We start from the raw sequence: 26379 nt of genomic DNA, 5'->3' as shown, positions 1-26379 counted from the left end.
TGGCTTGCATCCATTTCTCTGAAAATGCCAGCCACAGATGCTGGCAAAACATTAGGGATAAACTCTTCTAGAACATGGCCACAGAACCCGAAAAACCCACAAAAAACTATGGATACCGGCCATGAAAGCCTTTGACTCCACAAACTGAGACTATCCTTGCTTCAAAGAGGGCCTCCCCAGCACATCTAAGGTATCCATAGAGCATATAAGTTATTCATAGAGTATATTTGGTACCTGTCTCTCACTGGCCACCCTGAAAAGTTCGATCATTTTAAAGGTCTCTACTTCCATAGATTGCCCTTCACTTGCTGTCCCTTTAACTCATGCATGGACAATGGGTGGTCCTCCAGATATTGTCAGACTACAGCTCCCATCAGCCTTAGCCAAATGATATGCCCTAGATAGACCACTGGTTCCCAGATTTTCCACAGCTAATTGGACCATCCATTTGACTCATCCTGCACTTTAGGGCCTCGATGCTGAAACAGCAAAGTAACCCACCAACCAGCTATGATATCTTCATGGACCACCAGTGGTCTTCAGCTCACAGGCTGGGGACCACTGTTCCTGTATTCAATCTTTAGCTGAGGAATCTTTTGATGAAGCTGGACGCTTATGAGGTGCAACAGAATCGTGTGCAGTTTGAGGCAGTTTCCTAGGCATGCATGCAGGGGTTCCTTGGTAAAGGAATATGATGGAAAGTATTCCTTTAGGACAGACATTTTGGAAACCACAGTTGCAGTTGGTGTCTCCCATGTCAGTGGGGCAGTGATGCCATTCCAGGTTTTCATCCAGACTTGAAAAGAACTATCCCAGGTGTTGAACCACACCCTGAAAATACGTTCAGCACCTAGACTGAATTCACTGCCCTACTGACATGGAAACCACCAGCTGCCCTTGCAACTGACTGGATTGTTTCAGATTTAGGGGAGAGAACTAGCACCGTCAGCAGAAATGCATTTCAGGGAGCTGCTGTTCAGTTCAATACAGTGCATTTTTAGTGAATTGCAGAAGCAACTGGCAAACGGTGTAAATGAAATATGCAGGAGCTGGAAGATGACCAAAACCACCATGAGGTTCCCTTGGTATTGACAATGAGGATGTCACTGAGCATCTTTTAGAAATTATACATATGAAACCAACCCGCGTCGACCTCAGTCGATCGTGTCTAGAAGAACTGAGAAACGGCACAACTTCCTCTCACCTGAAGTGGAGCAAATTTGTTCTGAAACCTCTCCTTTGTGAATATTGATATTGAAGTTGAACATTCATCAGCAATTCTCAAACATTTGCAGTCAGATTTCTAGGATATTTATTATGGCTTGACAGCTGGCATACATGACAAACATACAATACTATATTTTGCTCTGTCTAATTCAGTAGTGCCATCAGCAGCTACTGTCCAATGTGGTAAAGATGTGTAAAATCTTTCAGTGCCCAAAGATCTTATGAGCAAAATTTTGGACCGCACCAGCTGCCTCCTTTGGCTGTATAGATCTGATGGGAGTTGCAGTCCAATGCCATCTGGGAAGCCTTATTTTGCAACAATTAGTCCGTTTTGTCAACTGTATGTTTTACAGAAATGTGCAGAAAGGATACAAAAATGTGCAAAAATGACGCCCTTTGTTTATACAGAGCCATCAAATGGTAAATTGAAACCGATGTAAACTCCTTTGCTTCAATGGATCTCCTCAAACTGGGATTTTGTTGAAAGGTGGGAATTATATAGCACTTCAGATGTCACTGGACTGCAGTTCCCAGTAACCATAGTATCACCGATGGTGAGGAATTTTGGGAGCTGCAGTCCAACAACTTTTGAATTAATGCCATCTCAGTTCCAACCCTGAACTAGGCCCAAAGACCCAACTGTATGCTTCCAATGCATTCTCAACTGCCTTCTTTTTTCTCTCTCTCTGATCAGGATTTTTCCAGGTTCAGAAGTACAAAGAAGTTGCTGGAATTTGGTGGAAGGGAGTTAATTACAGTTTATAACCTGACATGCACGGAGGTGCCCTTCACATCCGAAATGCGGGGCAGGCCTGGTCTCCAGCTGTATTCAATACTGACTCCATCTGCACATTCGCTGTCAGAAGAAGACGATGAGGATGACGAAGATGATGACGACAGCCTTGTACCATACACTGGAATGATCAAATTCCAAAAGAAAGAAAGGAACAGTCAAAGGATCGCCATGGATCAGAAAGTACCTGATCCTTCATCTGGATCTGGATGTTCTGAGCCCAACGGAGGGTGCTGCTTGCCAGATTTAATGGCCTCAGAAAGGCTCTTTGTGTCAACAGAATGGGAGACAGATGTAGATTATATGTCCGGCTTCTCTGAGAATAACAGGATGTCCATTTCTGAAAATTCATCTGCAGATAGTTCCCTTGGTTTCCCGGCTATTCGTCCTACCTCTAGAACAGAAGGACAAGATGCGAATGGGGATATAGACTTTTTGATTCAGTGGCCTCCAATGACAAAAGAACCTGACTTTAACTTTCCCACTGGGTTGCAATTTGGGGATGCCAACAGCCATCCTGAGCTTACCTGCAAAAGACTGGGCAATGCCCAGGTCACTCTGGATGAGATCAACCTGGACTCCTTTGACCTCTTCCATGAGGAGCAGCTCACAGAGGAGGAAAGTTCTGAAAAAGACTCCAGCGATTGTGAGGGACTCTTTGTAGAAAGGCCTCTTTTGAAAGCGCCTTCTTGTAAGGAAGACTTAGAAAACGTGTTACTAGGAGGAAGCAGAGATGCAGGTGCTGAGGTTTTATCCAGTTCCATGTGCCATGGTTATCGGCCCAAGCACATTCCTTATATTTCAAGAACCTAAAAGTTATAAGAGTAACCTTAGGGATTTCCGTAGGCATCTACTCTCATCAGGACCATCTTTTTGCATGAAAAGATCAAAAATGGCACTAAAAGATCAACCACCTGCCTTTAGCCAAAAGGCGGGAGTCAACTTGCACCCTTAAAACAGTATTGTAGTTAGATTTTTTTAATGGTTGTTGTTTCTAAGTATTTCTTTATTCATAGCTGTTTGGTATAGGATTGTCTCCCCTACCCTGGCTGATACGTGGCAATAGTCAAGGCAAGAAGGGACAAGAGTTCCCCAATTGTCCCCTTTATCCAAAGGGAATCTTTCTGTGAAAGAGAAATGTAAAGAATAGGAAGCAGAATTGGCTTGTGCATCCTTTTCCCTCTATATCAGAGACTGGTGGTGCCAAGACCCAGGGGCATGGTCTACCTCATTTTCACATGCGCCAGACCTTGGCAGGTTGCACCTACCTCTTTTTCCCCAAACCACAACTAAGCTATGCAGACTGCACATTTCCAACCCCAGTCTGCTCACTAGGTCAGAAATAGCTTTCATTGCACACTTTGCCATGAAAACTGGAAACCAGTTCCCAAACAGAGCCCTTATTTCTTTATCCTCCAATCGCAGAATCAGATCCCAGCTCAGACTACCAAGGAAGGGCTTCCCATCAATATATGTCAACTACGGTGCTACAAAAATGGTGCCAATAAATTACCCATAGTGGCAGCTTTTCCCAACATGGTGCCCTTCAAATCTGTTGGACCACAGGTGCCATTATCATCAACCCACATCTCCCCCTCCAAATGTGTTGCATTGCATCATCCCCAGTCAGTACCAGTGGGGTTTTTTAAAAGTATTTACAACATAATATTTAATCTAACATGGCCATATCTAGTCCATCCAAGTCAGCGCAAGTCAGTTGAAGCACACATTGACCTTGGAAAGCTCCCTTCATAGGTCCCAGAGCTATTGAAAGACATTGCCTGAACAGAAACTGGAGTCTTACAAGAAAGGCAAGCCTTTCTTGCACAAGACCTGTATTCCTTGATGGAGTCAGGTATGTTCTTTAAAAGGCTGCTACTTGATTCTTCACTTAGCTTCTACATGGTGTAGCACATGAAGAGGCAACTTGATGGCCTCCAAGTATTTTGGACTACAGTCTTCCTCAGCCTGGCTGATATTCAGGGATTTGGAGAGATGTAGTTTAAAACTTTGGTCGGGAAGTACCAGGTTGGCTACACCTGATGTAAGGAGATGAAAGGGTTGGTGGGAACTTGACTTCTGAGTCTGAACCTGGTGGTAGGTCTCCATCCCTTGAGTCATGAGAGGCCTCAAGCAGAGAAGCTGCTGAAATTTTTCTCCCAGGAAAAATGCCCCCAAATCCTATCTCTGTTTAAGTCTTTCATGGAGCAGTGTTGAATCTTAGGATCAGGGACCAGGACCCTCTTGAATGTTAAACCTGAGTCCCCAGTTTCAAGCCAAGAACATGGCCTACTTATTTCTGTTCAGACTTGACTTACGAACAGTTTGATTCTACCTCAGTATCCAGTGTACCTAAGCTAGCTATGTATATTGATTTGTGCATCGGAACAAATACTGGTGGAACAAATACTCTTCTGTCTAGAGGAGAAGACGTTTGTGCGAAAAAATCACCACCAAAGAATCAAATTCAGGCCAAATTGGTGCTATTTGGAAGTGTATAAATCTCTTCCCCAGCTGCCATCCATGTTCGTGGGAATGGAGAATAGAGGAGAAAGATTTTCTTTTCTCTTCCAGTGGCCCCTTTAATGCTATACCAAGAGTATGTACATTGTGTATAAGGTCAACGCAACATGCTAAAGAATGCTTGAGGAACAAACCAAAGTTAGATGCATTAATGATAATACAACCTTTTTGCTTGAAAATGAAAGTGAAACGATAGGGCTTGCTTGTTCCTAGGTAGGGTTGCCAGAGTAAAAACTGGAATGGCTTCCTATGCCATTAATGGTTGTGTAGAAAGGGAAAATTCAGCAGGTGTGGCTTGTCACAAAGCCAGGCAACAAGCAATTCACCTGCAGAAATTCCATCTTCTGCGCATCCTTAACACAAGAGCCTGTTCCGGTTTTCACTTTGGCAACCTTATTCATAGGCTTTCACTGTTCACTTGATAAAGATAGCTGTCTGGAAATGCAAATGTTGAAGCAGAATTACACTCTGCTAAAAGAGAAGAGGCCGTTTGAAGCCTGAAGTTGTGTCAACACTTATTCTGACCAATGTTTTTATCTTTGTATGTAACTTTGTGAGTGTATGTGTTTGTCTTATATACCTCATACCAATTCAGTTAAAGTGGAATCGATCATGCTATAAATGGGCAGTGCAGATATAGAGTTAGAAATGTTTAGAGCGAACCGAGCAGTATTTTCTTATGGACAGTTACTGCGGCTGCATCTGCACTGCAGAAATAATGCCGTTTGACACCGCTTTAACTGCCATGGCTCAGAGCTATGGGATTTTGGGAGTTGTAGTTTTGTAAGCTGCTAAATCTTCTCTGTGAGAGATCTCTGGTGCCACAACAAACTATAAATCCCAGGATCCCATAGCATTGAGCCATGGCAGTTAGAGCAATGTCAAACGGCATTATTTCAGCAGTGCAGATGCAGCCTGTGACAGCGTTTGCTGCACACATAGACATGGCTGTATTGTTGTCCCTGAAATTCCCCTTTACTGGCGATGGCACAGTTGCTTCCAAAACACGTGGTTCCTTTTCCAAGACATCAGCGAAACCATCTTGTTTTTCCTCCCTAAAAGGAGAAATGGCTGTTGGGTATCCAGTCTGGAGATCTCCCATAGATTTCTTGCTTTTGCTACTGCGTCAGGAGATGAGGTTGCAATAGCTGCTCTTGAGTATCCAGTCTAGATACTCCAGCCATGCTGCTTCACTTTATTTGTTCACCCAGTAGTACTCCACATTTTGCGGTGAAGAGGATTGTGTGTCACTCAACCAGGTGAACTGAGGCGTGTGTGAAAGGAATGGGGAGGAGGTATCCAGAGCTGTTGTGGTTTCGTTGTCTGTCTGCCACCTGTTTGACAGCTCTTACACACTGCATAAATAAAGCAGTTTGACCCCACTTTAATGGTCATATCTTCATCCTGTGGAATCCTGGGATCTGTAGTTTGGTGAGGTGTTCAGCCTGGCCTGTCAGAGAGCTCTGGTGCCAAACTACAAAACTCACCAAACTACAAATCCAAGGATTCTGTAGAATAGAATCATGGCAGTTAAAGTGGCGTCCAAGTGCTTTATTTCTGCAAGAGGCTCCAAATGGGGTTGGACTTCAACACCCATCAGCCCCAGCCAGCATGGCTGAAAGGCGAGGATTCTGGGAGTTGAAGAGCACCTGGAGGCATTAACTCACCTCAACTGAGACTCACAGATAGGGGAAACTTCCAGACTGATAGTCATACCAAGAAACTGCAAATGTGTGTTGCTTTCATGTTAAAAATGTTTACTATTGCTAAGGACAGCATGTTTCATATTTTATATTAATAAACATTAATAAAAGAAAAATAAACAATGGGGGGAAACCCTTAAAGCTATTCCAAGGTGTATCTTGTGTAAATAAGAGTCCTAAATACTCAAGGAAGGTTATCACACTGTGGCTAATGTTGGCATTAAAGAGAGATTAATGTGCATTTAAAGCATCCTATAAATAAAGCAAAAATGACGGGTAATCGCACGAATGAGTATCACATGCAATTGTGTGAATAAAGTGATATCGGAAATGCACTATCTCTGAAATCCCAAAAGTAAAAAGATGCACGTTAATGTTTCTTTATGACTGCTTTAATGGCAGGTTTTGTGCGACGTGTGAAATCGTTTCGTATAATTGCACAATTTTTCCAAGATATTCACTGGATAAACTCCCAGTCTCCTTTGTATGATAAACTCCAACGAGAAATTAACGTTCGCATTTCCACAGAATGAAAGAGACTAGCAAATACATTTTTGTTTGCTTAAAACCTTTCTGTTGAAAACGGGAGCGGATCAGTGTGAAAATCTTCATTCAATGTGAAATTTTTCAACACTGTTGCTGCGGACGGTTTTATCAATGCAAAGCTGGAGAAAGGAGTGCTCCTGAGATGCCATGGACGAAACTCTCCAAACAGAAGAGAGGGATCCAGAACGGTATGTAACCAAAAGGAGAAGAGACGCATGCATGGGACACACTTTCTGAATTTTTTAAAACCAGGAACACAATTGACACAATTTTTTCAACTTTCTGTTCAGGTTAACCCCAAACGTCATCTGAATGCGGATTGTTTTCAGTTTAAATTTAGTTTGTCCCGTATGATAAACTCCTAGTTTAATGGAAGGGCAGACACACCTCTAAACTGAACTGTTGACACAGAAGAGTGGCTCTGTTTTGTTCTGACAACAAGTCCTAAACCAGTTCCACAAAGAGGTCAAGGGGAATAAACTGCTCTGCAATGAGACAGACCTGTTGGGTAACTTAAGGGATGAATAGCAGCCATAGCCAAGGAGCACCACCTGATAACCTAGATTTTTAATAACACCAGTCTCACATTTTCCTTTATCTCTAGATCATAATAGAGAGGTAGCTCATTTCACCTTGCACCAGGGATATGTGTCTTATTTTGCATTTGTGGGCTTCTTGGGGAAATTAATAAATGGCTCTTAGAGAAAAATATGACATGAGTATGAAAAGAGTTTTAGAACCCTGATCCTTTCTGGTCCTTTTGGACAAAATATGAGATGCAGATGAAAAGAGTTTCAAAGGCACACCCTGGTCCTTCCTCCTGCGGTGATCTTCAAGGTTTTCAGAATGATTCCCTTTTCGCCACCTGAAAGAGGAGCCCCAGAATTGCAGAAGTCCGTCTGGCCGCAAGCTGCAATGTGGAGCTCTCCTTCTGCCGGTTGAGGTAACCGAAGGGGAGGAAGAGAAAAAGCCACCAGACCAGAAAAACTTGCTTCTTGTGAAGAGGAATGCCAGCAGGAAATACCTTATCAGGAAATACACTTGGCTTTGGTTCAGGGTTCGCGGAGGATCCTGAGTCTTCTGAGTCGTGCGCCACCATTTGCCTGTGGCGCATACACTGGGAAGAGGCTGTGGACCAACATTGGCTGCCACAAGTGTTCCCTTTGCTCCATGCACTGCTGTGGGATCCACATGAACTCTTTGGCCAGAGCAGCCATCACCGATACTTGAATCTGGATCCTTCCCAAAAGTGATCCAGCCAAGACTAAGGAAAAGAAGCCTTGCTTCATAGATTAATCCTGCTGTGCCATTAATGAAGGAACTTCTTCTCTTTTGGATGTTATGTTCCCTAGTGGGTAAGTAACTTACCTTCAGTTCCTCCTTCCTTCCTTCCTTCCTTCCTTCCTTCCTTCCTTCCTTCTTTCTTTCCTTTCTTAGCTTGGATTCTTTTAGGATGGATCCACACTGCAGAATTAAAACAGCTTGACACCACTTGCATTGTCACAGCTCCCTCCTATGGAATCCTAGGATTTGTATTTTGGTGAGGCATTCAGCCTGATCTTTTGGAGAGCTCTGGTGCCTCCCTGGACTGCGAATCCCATGATTCCACAGGACAGAGCCATAGCACTTACAGTGGTGTTAAACTGCTTTAATTCTGCAGTGTGGATACTGCCTTAGTCACAGTGACAGTGTACCAAGCCAGTTTTGCTTGACAGCCCATCTGTTGCCTAGCAAACAGACAACAAAATGCAAGACAGAATCAAAGTACATCTCAGGATTTGCCTCACAATAATCCCCAATGTGTAACAGAGAGATTAAGAGTGTGAACAGATTGTTGTAAAGCTCCTAATTTGGATCGGAAAGCCCCTCGTTCTACTTTCACCTCAACTGAGCGTTTTCTAGAAAGCATTGCTGGGAAACGTTGCTTTTTTGGACCACACCTCCCAGATCTCCTAGTCCTGGACCATGCTGGCTAGGAGTTTCTGGAAACTGTAGACAGAAAAAGGACCTTTTCCAAGATATATTATGCAACCTTTTGCAAGATGCTGCCCTTAAGAAAGAGTGTGGTGTGGCACCTTGAAGACAAACCAATTTTCCCCCAGCCTAAATGTTTGTAGCTGCACTCACTTTTTGTGAAGCGAGTTCATTTGGCAAAGAAAGCCGATACTTGAAATAAATTGGTTAGTCTTCAGTTCAGCAGCCAGTCCATCATTTTGATAATACAATTTGAGCATCCCTAATCTGGAAATCTGAAATCCTCCAAAAATGGAAACTTTTTGCTTCCAGTTGCCCATTTCCATCTTCAAGATAGTGGCTTCGGCGCTCCGTTCATGCAAGACACGAATGAACAAGATGTAAGGCTGGACAGAGATGCAACTGGAGGGAGACACAAGGACTTGTGAAATGGCTGGAGGTATGGATTCATGCTGACTGACCACAACATTTGGATTCCTGCCATTTCACAGATCCTCGATCTCTCTCCAGCCATGTCTCTTGCCAGCCTTGCACCTCTCCAGCCTCCCAAATATCACGTGTACTACGCTGCTTATGTTGTTTATGTGTATTGTGTGTGTTGTGTGCCTTCCAATAATTTCTGACTTACGGCAACCCCAAGGCAAACCTATCATGGGGTTTTCTTGGCACAATCAAAGGAGATTTGCCATTGCCCTCCCCTGAGGCTGAGAAAGTGTGACTTGCCCAAGCCCACCCAGTGGGTTTCGTAGCCAAGTGGGAAATTGAACCCTAGTCTCCAGAGTTATGGTCCAACACTCAAACCACTATGCCACTCTGGCTTTTAGTTATATGCAAATACAGGTACAAATGGATGCAGAATCCATGGATATGAAGGGCCAACTGTATATTGCATTTTAATCTATGTTGTACCCTACCCCATGCCTTGGGGAAAGTTAGGTAAGAAATAAGATATATTATTATCCAGTGGGCCCTTGGGGTTTTGTTCCTGGACCCATGGATGCCAAAATCCATGGATGCTCAACACCCATTATATACAAATGGTATCCCTTAGCAATATCAAGGTCTGCTTTCTGGAATATATATATGGAATATTTTCAAGCTGTGGATGGTTGGATCTGTGAATAAAAAATCCACAGATATGGAAGGCCAACTGTGTATTGTTATTATATATAAGTACTGGCCTCAGAGCTACAAAAAGTTACTTTTCTGGACTGCGATTTCCAGTATTTGATTAAATTAACTCCACTTTTTAGGGGGTCAGAAGCTGACGCTGTTATAGAAAAGGGCCTGTTTTCTGAATGCCAGCCCAGGAAGTATGTCAGCGTCTTTGGTTGCCACACTGTTAAAGAAAGGATCCAGTGTCTTTGGCTACTGGCCTCACCCTGTTGCATTCCTTTCTAGCAAGTGGGAAAACCCCAGCAAAGCTTATCCATTTCTGCAGTTCTTTTAACCAAGATCTTGTGAAGTGATGGCTGCTGTGGCAACAGTAGGACGCTCTGAGTGTGCAACAAGTCAAAGGCAGTAGCTACCTTTCCTCCTAAAAACAGGGATTTGAGAAACCACACACAGACACACCTTCAAGTGGCCACTTCAGTCCTTGACTTTGTTTGCTTTCTGTCCGGCGCTCCCAGGATCAGAGTTCGTGAATCAGAGTTTGTGCCAAAGTCCTTGCGAACAAGTCTTAAAATAGAAAGTGGACCTCATGTATCCTCAAGGTGCCAGTTTTGCTTTCTTTCTGACCCTACAATGAATAAGTGGGCAAAATCATTTTAAAATGATTGTTATTGTTTTTTGCTGTCCCGAATTGATATTGTGCCACCCTGAGATTCTTGGATATAGGTCAGGATGTAATTAATTAATCGATTGATTAATAAAATGTCATCCTGGGAGAGTCTCTCTGAGATCCCCTCCGATGGGGTTCAGGTAAGGAAATCCAGAAAATTACTCAGTGAGTGTAAAGAAGGTGATGAGGATACACATGTTATTATTTATTCTGATCGCATTTTATTTTCATATTCTGATCCAATTCCTCCGTTTTCTTCTTCAGGGAATTCACAGACGGAAAGATCGCCCTTCATTCTAAACGCAGCATTCTTGTCCACCAACTTTGAAAATATCTTCACTTGGGAAAGTAGGGAGGAAACCTCCTCAGGGACACTCTATTATGTACAGTATAAAAAGTAAGGAGGCTTTTCTTTCTCCTTGGTGGCTGGGGTTGTTTGCAATGAGATCCATTTGTGCTGAAGGGCAGGAAGAGGGGCGGCAAACGTTTCCATGTCAGTGGGGTGATGAGTCTGCTCCATGGTTTAGTCTGAATTTTAAGCAGTTCTTCTAGGGGATGAACCTAGTTGGAAGATAGCTTCTTTCAAGTTGAGACTAAGGCCTCATTCTCACTTACAGATAAATCAGTGTGCAATCTGAATCAGTGGATCGATTCAACAGCAGAGCATGGTTTCCACTACATTTGCCCCAATCGCACTTTTTCCATGTAAAATAACCCACTTGTGGTTCACATTCACAAATGAATCGATTCAAAATGGACCCGCTCCAGACAGCCGATGGGCAAATTTAAATCGATTCTGATCCACATCTGGTTCACACTTGCGCGGAATTGATTTATTGAAAAAGATGAGGAAAAAATCAGCATCAAAAACGCATGGGTTAAATGGATCTAGCGCATGGCCTTCCTCTCCGAGTCACTTCAACGAATTGATTCAAGTGGGAACCGGGGTCATTTGAACCGGTTCAAACCAATTTGTGATCCGGTTTAAAAGGTAGTGGGAATCAGGCCTTCAAGTTCAGATTAAAATCTAGAGTGGGTTTTCTTGCCAAGTTTCTTCAAAGGGCTGAACACTGCCATCCTCTAAGGCTGAGAGAGTGTGACTTGCCCCACACAGTGTTTGTACATGGCCGAACCGGGATTCAAACCCGGTCTCCAGAGACATAGTCTAGCACTCAAACCACTGCACCACACTGGCTCTCGCTAAATTATTATCAGCACTCATTTGTTTGATGTATGAGCCACCCTTTTGACAAATGCAAACCTATGGCGCAGAAATTAAGCAATGAGCAGCAAGGCAAAAATCTTCACAAATCCATTCCTCTGCAATTTTCACTTAATTGTTCAAAGAGCATGCAAAATAATAGAAGTCTTTGGAGTTTCTGGAACTGAATGGAAAAGAAAAGTAAGAAAAATAAGCAAGTTACTTAGCTCTTTTTCCTTCAGTGCTGGTGGGGTGGATCAATAAAACAGTCCTGAGACCAGAAGTGGGCAAAACATGTCCTTCCAGATATTGCTGGACTGGTGCTTCCAGCATTCTTTACCATCATCTAGGACAGTGATTCCCAAACATTGGTCGTCCAGATATTTGGACTTCAGCTCCCAGATTTGGCCAAGTTGGACGGGGCCTCTGGGAATTGAAATTCAAAACATCTGGAGAACTAAAGTTTGGAAACCGCTGGTCTAGAACCGTGATCCCCAAACTTTGGCCCTCCAAATGTTTTGGACTTTACCTCCCAGAATTCCTGGCTATTGACCAAGCTGGCAGGGGAGCTGAAGTTGAAACTTTGGAGGACCAAAATTTGGGAACCACTGGTTTGGGACTAGCTAGGAATTCAGAATTCACATCTGAATTCATTTTGCACATCCTTGTTATATAGAGAGTCTGCGTACATGTGTTTTTCCCCCAGGGAGTGTGATATCTGCAAAGGAGCGCCTAACTAATTTGGGAAGTTAGTTTTAAAATTGCTTTGGGATAGCTTTCTGTTCTGCCGGTTCCATCGCGCCGCCAGATTCGCTGACGTGTCCCTTGCAACAGAGCTTTGTTTTTTCCTCTGCAACGTGTTGTACTTTGGATCCGTCCTCAGCATCAGCATACCTGAACTTGGCATCCAGGTTGCTTTCTCTCCAACCTTTCCAGTAACCAGAGCTGCTTTCTTGGAAGCGATGGAGAGTTTCCATGGATAATGAGTACAAAATGGAGGCCCTCATTAAGCCCTGATTTCTTAACTGTTACGTTCTTCTTCGCAGACAGGTAAACAACTCAGGTGTGCGGTTGCGTAAGGCAAAGAAAGGAAGGAAAGATGGAAGATGATTCTTTTTTTTTACTTGTTTCGATGTGATAAGAAGGCACTAGGCAGCCTGGAGGCTCCACTCTCTGGTCACACCCAAAATAGTAAAAGCAATAAAAGAGAATGGTGAACATTGTAAAGAGTAGATGGTGTAAGGATCATTTACATATTTCGATAAAGCTTTTGCAGCAAAAGGTGTTAAGCCTTTGCTTCTTTGTATAAACACTCTCAAGACTTTCCAAAACACACTGCAGAAACCATCCAGTTTGACACCACTTTAACTGTCTTTGCCCAGTGCTAGGAAATCCTGGGAATCGTAGTTTGTTGTGGCACCAGAGCTCTCTGACAGAGAAAGCTAAATCTCTCATAAAAAACTACAATGCCCAGAATTGCCTGGCATTGAGCCTGGGCATGTAAAGCAGTGTCAAACTGGATGAGTTCTGCAGTGTTTTGGGGCTAAGAGCCAAACATTTGATACTGAATTCTACACCAAGCTTTTCCCAAGATGTGCACATATGTAAACAACGCACATCTAAAATTTAAAATCCACAATTTAAAAACCACCCGGAAAGTCAAAAGCCAAAGGCGCAAAGGTGGAGGGCTGACTGTACATTTTGAAAGGAATCTTCTAGGGTCTGTGGCATCGGTGCTGCGACCTGTTTCCTGATCTACCTCCACTCTTGGTGTGAAGAGTGTTATAAGGAGTATTATCATCTTGTTTTAGGTATGGGGACAAGTGGAAGGAGAAAAGCGAATGCCAGAACATCACCCGGCGCTTCTGCAACCTCACACGGGAGACGGGAAACTTCTCTCAGCAGTTCTATGCCAGAGTGAGAGCCTTCATCCCCAACTGTTGCACCTCCGAGTGGGCCATGTCCTCCAGGTTCACTCCCCAAAAACACAGTAAGTGGTTCCAGTGGCTGCAACTGGGAACTCAGTGTGGACAAACTGCAGCCTACACGAGTTGTTTTGGTGGCCCCACTGGGTCGGAAATTGCAGGGCACGCAGGGGGCTATTTAATCCTATTTTCATCCCTGCTAGCCATTGTAGGCCAGGAGATGGCCATCTTTTAAAAATAAGAAGTGACTTCTGGCCTATAGAGCCTATTGATGGGTTTCGCCCATCAATGAAAAGATGCACAAGAGTAATGTGTGGAATGCAAGATGGCAACAAGACGGACATTATGTCTTGTGATAGATGCCGACCAATGACCCTTTTATCCTGTTAAAATTCCACTTTTCTAGCCCCCTGAGATAAAATCCTAAATTGCTTGACCTTTCGTTTTTTGTGGGTTTTTCAGGCTATGTGGCCATATTCTAGAAGAGTTTATTTCTGATGTTTCGCCAGCATCTGTGGCTGGCGTCTTCAGAGAAACATAGATGCCAGCCACAGATGCTGAAGATGCCATCCACAGATGTTGGTAAAACATCAGGAATAAACTCTTCTAGAACATGGCCTCATAGCCCGAAACCCCCCCAAAAAAGCTATGGATGCCGGCTGTGAAAGCCTTTGACTTCACATTGCTTGACCTTTACTAAAATTGAATACATTATTGGTTCTTACATCTCTACACCTTTTTTTCTCCCAGCTGAGTATCAGGGCTGTTCCAAATGGAAAGTCAATATTTAAGAAACCTGGCCCATCAAAAAGCAAAGCAAAACACAGCAACTACCAAAGCCCCAGCGCTACAGTCCCTGAATAATCTTGTGTTGCCCTTTCAGCCCTTTACGGATCCCTTGTTTCTTCTTTGTCCCTCCTAGCTATTATTGGGAGTCCGATGGTGAAATCTGTCCCCAGCGTCCAGTCCATAAAGTTCTTCATCCAGCCACCCTATACCCCTCTGAGAGATGAGGATAACCAGACCCTAACTGTGGCAGACATTTTCAGCCAGCTTGGCAATGTGGTGCAGTACGAAATAATGATGTTCTCCCAAAAGACGAAGCAGAAGGTAAGGCAGGAATGGGGTCTACAGGATGGCAGTTTTTGCAAAGGCTGCCAAATCTCTTTCTCCAATTTACTAGGCATTTAGGATTCTCAAACAAATCTCTCTTCCTCTCTCTCTCTGTATATGTGTGTGTATATAGTGGGTAAAGATTGTGAGCAGTGAAGAATTTGAAATCACGGACTTGGATGCAGGCACAGAGTACAATGGAACGATCCACATCAAAACTGCACACAAAACCAGCAAGCCCTATGTGTTTCGATTGAGGACGTTACCAGGTGAGGCATGTCCATTTGATCTTAAGTAGCACCAGTTTTGTTTTGATTCTGCGGAGGGGGGGGGGGGAACTTTGGAGAGAGTTGGCAATTCACCCACACTGGCCAATGGTTTATGGCAAACAGTAAACCAGTTTGTTTGCACATCACAATAAAGCATCAAGTCTTTGAGAAACAACAAAGCCGAAGCGCCAGGTTGCACACTCCTCCTTTTGGGCAGTGAGAAAGAGAAGTTCAAAAACATTTGTGCTCCACTTCTAGTTAAACACAAACAACGATTATCATCTGGATTTGAAACTTATTAACTTACTGGTAAGGCAAGGAAGGGCATTGCCCTCTCTGTGCAGATTCTAGAATGGATTCCCAATTTTTATGATTTGGCCGCACAATGAAATGTTGTCCTTAGTCGCTCTAAATCTATTCTCTGTCTTTATGAACTCTGCAACCCTCTGAAGGCCTTCCAAAGAGTTGCAGGACTCCAACTCCCAGGGAGCATTATATTTTTACAGCCACCTATATAGAGTTATTAATGGGATTAATAGGTTGGTGGTGTCATGCGTATTAGCAAATAGGTGTAGAATTCAGAGACATAGCCATGTTAGTCTAGAATATCAGTATGCAAAGTGATCTTGTAGCATCTTTAATATTAACGCAGCAAAAGAAGTTGCAGCATCAATTTCCATAGACTTAGTCAACTTCCAAGGAAGTAGACTAGGGCTGCATCTGTTCTGCAGAAATGATGCCGTTTGATACCACTTTAACTGCCATGTTTGGTGTGGCATCAGAGTTCTCTGACAGAGAAGGCCAAAGATCTCACAAAACAACAAATCCCATCATTCCATAACATTGAGCCATGGCAGTTGAAGCGGTGTCAAACTGCGTTCTTTCTACAGTGCGGATTAGACTTGAGCCGACTCTGTCACGCATCCCCACTGGATTGAAAGAAGGGTCTGGGAGGCTCATATAAAAAGCTACGGTCCTTCAAATAGTCTGTACTTAAGTTTTATAGGGCTCTATAAATCATAACTAGCCCTTTGAATGGTGCCTGGAAACATAACAGCAGCAAACAGAGCTTATAGAAGTAGAAATAGAAAGAAAACAAGATCAGAAGTCCAGGTGTTGGAGGACAGAAAAGCAAGTTTTAAGTGTTGCTGGCTTGAGAAGAAGAAACACATGTCTTTCTGTTTTTCTGTCTGTCAATGTTTCATGGATTTGCATGCTTCCTCCATTGTTTAGCAGCTCCCACTTGTAACCGGGAGCCTGCATTGGCACATTCACAACAATTCAGAAAGTTCTGACTTGTTGTGATGTCCAAACACACCCATTGTGTGTTTCCTGCCAAACTGGGAGGGGGGCATTATAAACAGCAATATTTTTGTGGGAAAAACCAGGCTTGTTTCCTCCCAAGAAACTGAAAGTGCCAGGGGCAAAAGAGCAAGTTGGATCTCATGCCAATCCCACCCCTGAATATGCAGCCCTAATATCCTCCCATATATGCAAAGGTTTGCTATCAATTCCTGCAAGGGTTTGTGCTGCTACGGATGTGACGGAGACCCTTGCACTGAAAGCACAAACACAATTGCTCCCAACTGGGCATCTTTCCTATGCAAAGAGGCATATCTGCAGCTGCACCTGCCTTGCAGAATTAATGTCGTTAGACACCACTTTAAACTGTCATGGCTCCATGTTATAGGACCCTGGGATTCCTAGTTTGGTGAGATACTGTCAGAGAGCTCTGGTGCCACAACAAACTACAAATCCCAGGATTCCATAAGATGGAGCCGCAGCAGTTAAAGTGGTTTCGAACTGCATGAATTCTGCTGTGTGGCTGCAGTCTCAGTTGGAGAGATTAGCTATTCTTTTTATAAGCTCAGCCCAGTCTTAGGTGTCTTTAAAACCTAAGAGCCAGAAGGTCAGAACAGTCCAGGGGGAAAAAAGTGGCTTTTAGTGGCCTCTTTGTCCATGGGCTGCTGCATCCACTCTGGGTTTTAGTCTGAACTTTCAAAGCACTTTGCAGTCGCAAACCTCCTTCGAATAAATCTTACCAAGAAAACCCTAGGATGCGGTCACCATACGTTGGGTCACCTTAAAGCTGCATAACATCAACAGCAGTAGGAAGCACCATTAAAGTTTGGACTAAACTCAAGAGCAATAATAATAATAATAATAATAATAATAATAATATTTATTTTTACCCTGCCTCTCCCACTGGATACAATATAAAATACATCATACAGTTATAAAATATATATCTCATTATTCCCTCCCTCCCACCATGCCATAAAACAATCAGTTAAAAGAATCAGACAATCAGACGACAAACAATCAAGACAATGATATAGAGATGGGTCATTTTGGGGTGTTCTACACAATAATCATGAGATCAAGTGGGTTAGTCAAGGAAGGCCTGTCGGAAGAGATCTATCTTGACAGCCTTCTTAAAGCTGTCAAGATTATTAATATTTCGGATCTCTTCCGACAGGCCGTTCCATAGTTTGGGAGCGGCAGATGAAAAGGTCCTCTAGGTAACTGTAGCCAACCTAGTCTTAGTTGGTTGTAATAGGTTTTTCCCAGAGGAGCTGAGTGTGCAGAGTGGATTATATGGAAGGAGGCAATCCCGGAAATAGGTTGGACCCAAGCCATGAAGGGCTTTATAGGTGATAACCAACACCTTGTACTGTCCCGGAAACTAATAGGCACCCAGTGAAGAGATTTTAAGATAGGAGTTATGCAGTCACTTCTCGCTGTTCTGGTGGCTAACCTGGCTGCTATATTTTCAACTATTTGAAGTTTCCGAACTAGGCACAAGGGTAGCTCCATGTAGAGCGCATTGCAGAAGTTGAGGCATGAGGCTACCAACGCATGTATTGACAGAGCAGATAAACTGGAACAAAAGGCCACCAGCTGCCCCTACCAGGAAGGCTTGCTGTCTTTCAAGAGCGTTGTCCAAGATCTTTTGCTGCCTGAGGGAAAGGACAAAATGGAAACCCCTAATCTAGGCATCAATGCAAATTAGACTGGTCACTGAAGGTAGTCTGAGACCATGTCCTCCAGTGCAACCCTTAAAATAGAACAGAAAATGTAAAGGTTCACAACAAGGCTGGTGTGCCATACACAAGATCTGTCCTCCAACATGAGATGCTCGCAATGAATGGCTGGGGTCCAGGTTTTGCTGCCTGAGGCATCTTTTCCACCTTCTCTGATGGCAGATAATGGATGACCTATTTTCTCTCCGTAGACCGCACCTGGATGCCATATTTGTTTGTGGTGATTCTATTTGTGATAATGGTGATCTTTGGAGCAATATACTACTTGATCAACAAGAATATTAAACGGTACACTTCAGAACAGCCCACAGCTTTGGTAGGTATTTATACTGAGCATTGCGAAAGGTGTCATAAATGAGCCAGAATTTGTAGTCGCAAGACATTGTGCATACTTTTTTTTAAAGCACCAAGTGAGGAGAAAAAATAATCCTTGTAATTTTAAAAAAATTGTTATTATTTGGCTGTTCTTTTCCTATGGCTGTTGAGGGAATATACACCAAGTGTCTGGGTGCATTATGCAGAAAGTGGGACTACTTAGTCTCTCTTCTAGAAATATATTTGCAAGAGGACATTTGGGGAGCTGTGATGCTCCAGATCAGGATACTGTAGGATGGTGCCATGGCTGTTAAAGTGGTGTTAAACTGTACTATTTTTACAATGTAGATGCACACATCATGTTCTTAAACTCTTACTCTGCTAGTTGTTTTTGTTCTTAAATTGTTTGCTTAGTGCTTTTTAAACTTTTGTTACCAAATAGGTTTCATTCGCACTTTATTTCAGTTTGTTGGTTCTTGTACCAGGAGAAGGACAGGATATCAATTAAATTAATTAATCAATAAATTTATTTTAATCCTGGCAGGATTTCAAGGGCGTTTCTCATTTCCAGCCTCTTGTGCCAAAGGTGGAACATTTTCTGATCCCTTACAACCTGTCCAAGTTGGCACAAGATGTTCCAGAGATGCAGATCACACCACAGGTTAGCCACCATCTTCTGGGAACCCTCGAAGAGCACCATAAATTATTTGGTTTGACAGAAACAGCTTACCAGGAACAAGCCAAACTGCCATCGTCCAGGAGCATAACTCAGCCTGCGGTTCCAGCAGACCATCTCCCAGGAGGCTATGCTCCACAAATAGTTAAGCCGAATCCACCAGACACGACAGATGCCAATCCTTCGACTTTAACGTATGGATTGTGCATCCAAGGCACCAGTTGCATCAACAAGATGAACTCTCCACCAAAGCAAGCAATGGAGCCTGATTCCTGTGTTGAAAACACTGCAAACAGTGGGCCTTATAAAGCACAGAAACCAGAAGAGGTCAAAAGCGGGTGGTGGATGAACAAGGCTGAACAGGAGACAGAAAATGCAGAACAACTGCATCAGGAGAATGACCAAGATACAATGACATCCCAAAATAGGGCGACCCAACCCAACCAAGATACAAATGACACCCTTCTGGAAGAAAGTGTGGGTGAAGGGACAGGAAGCTACAGGAAGCAACCAGTGGAACTGTTACCATCATCCCTAGAAATCAGCCAAGACACCATCTTAGAGGCTGACCCGCTCTTACCCTTCCGGACACAACCCTTATTGTTACAGGGCACGCACCCGAATGTGTGTCAAGATCACAGGACCGGACAGTGGGTGGGTTGGGATTCCTTAGCTTGGACCGCTAGCCAGTGGCAACCTTTTGGATGCCAAATGACGGACTGTGCAAACCCAGCCAGCCAAGGGTTAGAAACTAAGCCGGACTCTCTTGGGAGGGCCATCCCAAATGCCATGGACTCTGCTCAAAACAGCAGACCCTTCACAGACCTGTTCAGAGACTTGGGACTGAAAATACAGTGGGATCATGAAGCAGATGAAAATGCAGCCCTTTATTCATAAATACAGTCCTGGGTTAGGTATGGTAATGTATGCCTCCAAACAGAGCGGAAGGGAATGTGTCCTCAGCATCCCTGGTTCCTCTGTGTGATCCCACTTCTTCCCATTCCACTTAAACATTAGGAAGAATGTCTTTTGACAGTATAGAGCTGTTCGACAGTGGAAGACGCTGCCTCTGAAAGTGGCAAAGGCTCCTTCTTTGGAGATTTTCAAACAGTGTCTGGATGATCATCTATTGCAAGGAATGCTTTGATTGTGTCTTTCTGCACAGCAGAATGGGGTTGAACTGGATGGTCTCTTCCAACTCTATGATTCATTAAAGTGTAAGAAATGAATTCATGTGGCTGATTCAAAGTTTTTGGCAGCAGGATGGTTACCTGTAGCTGGCTCCCATGCTAGTGGCATTTAATCTGAAGTGTCATGGAGCTATCCAACGTTCTGGCTCTGTTTTGGAGGAAAGGTTCAGCATCGTGGATAGCTCCTTTTAGCTCCAGCTTTAAAGGCACCATCCAGCCATCTTGGAAGTGAGACATCCCTCCACTCTCATCCCTGTTACTGTGGGTCCCCACATTTCAGATAGCTTGAGGAGAACATCTAGAGAACCTTTTTGCATGGCTTCCATCAGGGGTTTGTCAAAAAGGCATATCTGGTCAAAGCTTGGAAGTTATTTGGGGGGGTCTTCAACCAGAGATGGAAATTATAACATCCTCCAGATCTCCCAGCATCTCTGATCAACTATGGTTGATGGGAATGGAAGTCCAACAATACTTGGGGGACTCCATCATTCCCACCTGGGCCTCCATTCAATTCTTATCCCCATCTAGAATAGACCCATTCCATCCAATGGGAATTTGGTGTGTCAACACATATGTAGGTTCTATTGATTCAATTTATTGGAATTAACCATAGGATTTAGGCCTTAGAGTACAACTCTTGCCTTGTTTCAGCCAACATGAGTGTTGACCACAGGGGAAATTTCCCCTGAATAGATTTTGTCCTCTATTGACCTTCTATCCCTGAACAAAGCATTTTTTATTCAGACGGACCTTCATGCTTATCTCCGTGTGTCTACTGTGTTTTCATATCTTCAACTAACTGCGGTCTCTAGCGGTTTTATTGAAGGGTTTTATCTGCCTCTCTTTTCATATTATGTTGATTGTTTATTTTGATTTTATTTTATTACTTTTCACTACCTTGAGCACCGTATGGTGGAATTATAGGTTACGTATTATGGGCTGAATACATATTTAACCAGTGAAAAACAAATAAAGCTTGTTCCCCAGTTTTCCTTAGATCTCAGTTAAGTAAGGCAGATGGCTATTGACTTATCTTTTTCTCCTTTTAATAAAAGTTGAGCACTGAGGAAATGGTTAGGTGGGGGAAAAAAAATTTCAAGGGACCAGACCTCCACAGCTTGCTGGAGCATGTTTTATGATCATGAGATTATCAGAGATCTGTTGTATATGTCATAAAATATATTAGTCAGATGTTGCGCGGAGAAGTGCAAGATTCTGGATCTCCCTCCTGTAGCCTCAACAATGAAATCTTTCACATGGCTTGGAGCAAAGTAATTTCCATAAACCACCTGGCAATTCCCAATCCCAAAAGTAACGCCTTCATATCACAAAGTTCTCCTTTGTGTGAAGCCAATTGCTTTATTCTACACAATTATACTCCAATCTGTCTTTCACACGAGACAATTACAGTATTTCCATCTTCTGGTGGGGTTTGTAGTTTCATGAAGTAGTTTGAATTTTCAGCCCAAAGAGGTCTAGTGCCTCGACAAACTACAAATCCCAGTGTTGCACAGTATGCAGCCATACCACTGTGGCAATCCTGACAACTGAAGTAGTATTAAACTGCTATTAGTATGTAAACTGAAAGAGTACCTAAGAGGGCAATTATATGGACCCGGAGCAAAGAATTTTCAAGACTCTTTGCAGAAAACCAAGACATTGTAAGCGATACAAAACTCCTACATCAACAGTAATATAACTAGTAGTGATGGGTGGTTGGAGGAAGAGGCAAAAGGTTGGGATTTTGAACAGTGTGTTTATACCATGGTTCTATGGTTGGCCCTCCACTTTTGCAGGGATTAGAGACACAAGACCCCTGCAAAAATGGAAGAAATCCAAATGTAAATAAAACACTGTACAAAATTGTGCAAAATTCGTACCCCATTCCATTGTTCTTCCTGGTGAAGCTTAATTCATTTTTCCACCTGGGAGTAAATAACTGTGAACATTGTTTCCATCCCTAAACCAATGGCTGAGTGAAATGTGTGGAGTGCCCAGGGTCACCCAGTGGGTTTCCATGGCTGAGCTGGGATTCGAACCCTGCTCTCCAGAGTTCTTGTCTTAGCACTCAACCACTATGCCATACTGGTTCCCAATATTACCAGTCAGGAAAGATTTTATTGATCTGTTCAATAGTTCATCCTTCCACCCAGGTGCCATTAAAGATATAAAACTAGATGAATTCCATTACCTTATTTCTTATACAATGTCTTTCGAAAAGCACAATAATAGCAATAGTTCAATCAATCAATCAATCAATCAATGCCTTTATCTCAATCAACGAACCATGAGACAATGGACACATTTAGAAAACAACAATCATAAAAGCTGGATGTAAATATACAATAGGTAGCATATAAATCATGGACACCAACCTAAGAACAAAAAGTAACCAGTGCTATATAAGCTGACCACTAATATTCCCCTTTAGTCTCTAAAACTGGTTCCTTATTTAAAGATTGATTATTGTTAGTTCAAAATCAACTCCCAGTATTATTATGACGATAATTGAGATGGATTTTGACAAAGTGCTGGAAAATCACCAAGCCTGTTCCTTAAAGAAAAGGCACTTCATCCATCTCATTTCTTCATCTCATTTCCCCTTATTAATGTAAATCCCCAACTTTTTTTGGGGGGGGGGGCAGGATAAAAACAGGAACTAACAAATTAAAGGGCAATTCATCAGTAATCCTTCTCCTGGAAGCAGAAGCCGCAAGGAGGAAGCTTCACTTTACAGAGCAGAGTTTGTTGAATTGTGCAACAGAGTTGTTGAAATCTTGAATTGCATTTTGAAAGCCACCTGGGATGGATTGGTTTTCTAATTTTTTAAAGGAGGGTTGGAAAATGTAGGGGAAAGGCATATAAAAATCAAAGGGTATGACATTGAAAAATGAGTGCGGAAAAAGGACAGTTGCACCAGGCTGCATCCTTAGTTTGCAAGCAACCTTTTCCAGAATATTTTGGATATGCAAGAAATTAATTGGGATTTGACTGCTTCGGGTGGGAGGTAGGATGTCTGTGTCCTCAGATGAGTGCTCTGGACATGCTGGCCTGGAAGATTGCAAGAGTTCTAGTAATTGTTCCTAGCTGACCATCTGTTTAATTTGCTGTTTCCATGGAAGGCCAGAGCTGTAAAGGGTGCATGCTGCCCTGCCAAGGGCTGCGTTCCAAGCCCTTGATGCGGCATGCTTTTCTGAGCAATTGCCTGGGGATCCCATGTCAGCAACATGCCAGGTGATGCCAGTCAGCCAGTAATTAAATGCCACCGCATCGTTCGGGTACAGCTTGCATTGTGAGACAGAAACCCAAGGCACAGACCATCGCTTCCTTAGTTGAGTTACTATTATTAAATTTACTTATATTCCACCTGTTTCTCTGTTCTGGACTCAAGGCTGCTTACAAGAGATTAATTTTTAAAAAACATAGTTAAATCCACAGAATGCACAAGTCTAAAAAGTGATTAATGCCATCCCACTTAGGGATGTGCATCCACAGTGCAGAAAGAATCCAGTTTGACACCACCAGCCATGGCTCAATGCTATGAAATTCTGGGAATTCTAGTTTTGGGGGACATATAGCCTTCTCTGTCAGAGAGCTCTGTGCCAGAACAAACTACAAGTCCCAGGATTCCATAGCATGGAGCCATGGCAGTTAAAATGATATCAAATTGGATTATTTCTGCAGTGTGGATGCAATTAATTCAGTCTAAACAGAAAAGACCTGTTTGCAGAAAGAGGGTAGGAAAGGTGCCAGTGTAATATCTCTGGACAGGGAGTTCCAGAGCCTGGGGCAGCTACCAAGAAGGCTCTGTCTCCTGTGTTCCCACCAGATGTACCTTACACCAAAAGATCTCAAAACATGGGCAGGTTTGCACAGGAGCATACAGTCCTTCAGAAAACCTGGACCTGAACTGTGTAGGGCTTTATATGTGAAAAACAGCGCTAGGAATTGTGCCTAGAAACAAACCAACAGCCAGTGAAGCCGTTGAAACAAGGGAGTTGTGTGCTATCTGTAGCATGCATGTGCTTAAGACAGCAATAGATTGTAGGACTTTTTGTTGCTTGTTGTTGTTAGCTGCACTTGAGTCAACCCCCAACTCATGGCGACTCTGTGGATGAGACATCTCCAAGACCCTTTGCTTTGCTCATGTCCTGCAAAAGCATGCCCACGATCTCTCAGATTGAATCTATCTATCTAGCATGAGACCTTCCTCTCATTCTTTTACCTTCCAACTTTCCTAGCGTTGTTGTCTTTTTCCAATGAGTTGTGCCTTCTTGTGATGTGTCCAAAGTACGACAACCAAAATTTGGTCATCTTGGCTACTAGGGATATTTCTGGCTTGATCTGTTCTAGGATCCATTTGTTTGTCTCCTTGGCCATCCACACAACCCTCAACACTCTTCTCCAGCATTACATCTCAAATGGGTTGGTTTTCTTCTTATCTGCTTTCTTCACTGCCCATTATTTCCTCCTGTTAAAGTTATGTTTCCCATTTAGATGCAGTCTTTCCCTCCCTAAAATTACCCACTTAAAAACTTGTCTAAAGAAGGCAGTAGCGTTCAGTTTGTAGGAAGATTTCAGGAAGGAGCCACACTCATTCCTTTTGCCCCCAGGACCAGCCTGTGCATCTCTTCTTTCTTGTTCTGCTTTGACAATGGACAGAAATACTCTCTGACCGAGAAAAATGATCCTGGGTCGCTCACGCAGAGAGCTGTTTGTGGGTCATAAATCCTGGATGTTTCTCTCCATTGTCATTGAAATGACATGAGATAATGCTATATTTAAGGCTGGAAGGGTGGGCAGTTTACCCTTGGACACATTCTTGCGGGGACACCCGTCATTCTTAATGCCATCGCTCTTTTGTCCTTTGATCTTTCTTCAGGACTGGCATCGGTGCCAGGCTGCTGTGGCATTTTGGGTGCATTTGGGATTCACAACTTAAGCAAGAGGAAGGTTTGCTCCTCACAGGCCTATTAAAACAAAGGTAAGACATTCCCCCCCTTCCTTTATCTTGCTTTAAATTTTAAAATACTGTTTATGAGTCTTTGATACATCTTTCATGAACGGGTGAATCATTCCCACTTCTCAGAGTTTGCTTTACAAGACCAATCTGCTCAGTTTTTAATATAAGCTAAATGCTGTACTGAAATGGAGTCCCTCCATGGACTTTTAACTTTTAACCTTTTATATCTGGATCCAAGTCTGTTTACTTTCAGATGTCATTCAAACTGATTGAAAAGTCTCCGATTTTATTTCTGCTCTTTCCATTTTTATACTGGGTTAAAATAAACTGACCTGAGGAGCCAGTATAAAAAGTCTCTGATAGAAAATGATAGAAAATATTCTTCGACAAACAAAAATGTGTATGGATCTCCAAAATAAAAAGAGCAGGAACAAAACCTGGGACTTTGTGGTCTTTTGAATCCATCTGGAAGTGTTTTGCATGATTTGCGTTTATCCTTTCTAAAACACATTGCAAAGGGCACAAAACTATGTAGTTTTCAAAGCCTATTCGCAATTTGGGACTTATTCTCTGAAATATTTGCACGCAGTTTTTCGGTGCAGAAAACAGCATTTTTTAAAAATGATGCAGTTGGAGACCACTTTAAGCGCTGGAGCTCCATCCCTGTGGAATCCTGGGAGTTGTAGTTTTACAAGGTTTTAGGCCTTCCTGGCCAAAGAGTACTGGTGCCTCGCAAAACTACAAATCCCAGGATTCTGTAAGATGGAGCCATGGCAAAGTGTTGTCAAACTGCATTATTTCTACAGTGTAGATGCATCCTAAAATGGTGGGGATGTGGCCGAAAACCATAGGGAAGCCTTGCTGAACAGATCCATGTGTGTCAGATGGTCTGTTCTGGTGATGTCATCAGGGAATCCCCAGTGATGTCATTATGCATCAACCATTGCACAGCAAGCACATTTGCTCACAGTTGGTCATTCAAACACACACCAATATAGATAGAATCTATTTTCCTGGTTGGAAATGAAGTATCTTCTCAAATTGCAATAGTGAAACCAGCACAGTGTAGTGGTTTAAGTATTGGACTAGGACTCTGGAACACCAGAGTTAGAAGCCCTGCTAAGCCATCGAAAC

At 43.0% G+C, this 26379-nt stretch overlaps 3 protein-coding genes across 5 annotated transcripts in view; all 3 read left to right on the top strand.

The window, feature by feature from the left end:
* IFNLR1 (interferon lambda receptor 1) overlaps positions 1–2833 on the top strand; it is a 33854-nt gene extending 31021 nt beyond the window's left edge. Inside the window, exon 8 of the mRNA XM_042439217.1 lies at positions 1922–2833. Within this exon, the coding sequence (XP_042295151.1) occupies positions 1922–2833 (912 nt within the window). The remainder of the gene's footprint in view (positions 1–1921) is intronic.
* Positions 2834–7061: 4228 nt separating this feature from the next.
* On the top strand, positions 7062–21316 carry IL22RA1 (interleukin 22 receptor subunit alpha 1). Of its 3 annotated transcripts, none has more exons than XM_042439213.1 (7): positions 7062–8147; positions 10814–10946; positions 13562–13740; positions 14598–14785; positions 14922–15057; positions 18293–18417; positions 18961–21316. In XM_042439213.1, the coding sequence occupies exons 1-7, from the start codon at positions 8105–8107 to the stop codon at positions 19987–19989; spliced, it is 1833 nt and encodes a 610-aa protein (XP_042295147.1). In that variant the 5' UTR covers positions 7062–8104; the 3' UTR covers positions 19990–21316. The 3 variants fall into 3 exon arrangements, with proteins under 3 accessions (XP_042295147.1, XP_042295149.1, XP_042295150.1); XM_042439215.1 differs by lacking the exon at positions 7062–8147 and adding an exon at positions 10225–10481; XM_042439216.1 differs by lacking the exons at positions 7062–8147; positions 10814–10946 and adding an exon at positions 12416–12800.
* Positions 21317–25076: 3760 nt separating this feature from the next.
* MYOM3 (myomesin 3) overlaps positions 25077–26379 on the top strand; it is a 32134-nt gene continuing 30831 nt past the window's right edge. Inside the window, exon 1 of the mRNA XM_042439212.1 lies at positions 25077–25266. The gene's annotated coding sequence lies outside the window, so the exon portion shown is untranslated. The remainder of the gene's footprint in view (positions 25267–26379) is intronic.

This window comes from Sceloporus undulatus, chromosome 9 (assembly GCF_019175285.1).
Source record: "Sceloporus undulatus isolate JIND9_A2432 ecotype Alabama chromosome 9, SceUnd_v1.1, whole genome shotgun sequence".
Lineage (NCBI taxonomy): Eukaryota > Metazoa > Chordata > Lepidosauria > Squamata > Phrynosomatidae > Sceloporus > Sceloporus undulatus.
Note: the sequence above shows the minus strand (reverse complement) of the source record. Positions and strands in the feature narration are given on the sequence as shown.

Excerpts from the sequence above, each read along its gene's own strand:
- IL22RA1 (XM_042439213.1), top strand. The coding sequence starts at position 8,105 with ATGAAGGAACTTCTTCTCTTTTGGATGTTATGTTCCCTAGTGG. Across the intron at positions 10,947-13,561 it reads TATTATGTACAGTATAAAAA|GTATGGGGACAAGTGGAAGG; the intron begins GTAAGGAGGCTT and ends ATCTTGTTTTAG. Across the intron at positions 13,741-14,597 it reads GTTCACTCCCCAAAAACACA|CTATTATTGGGAGTCCGATG; the intron begins GTAAGTGGTTCC and ends TGTCCCTCCTAG.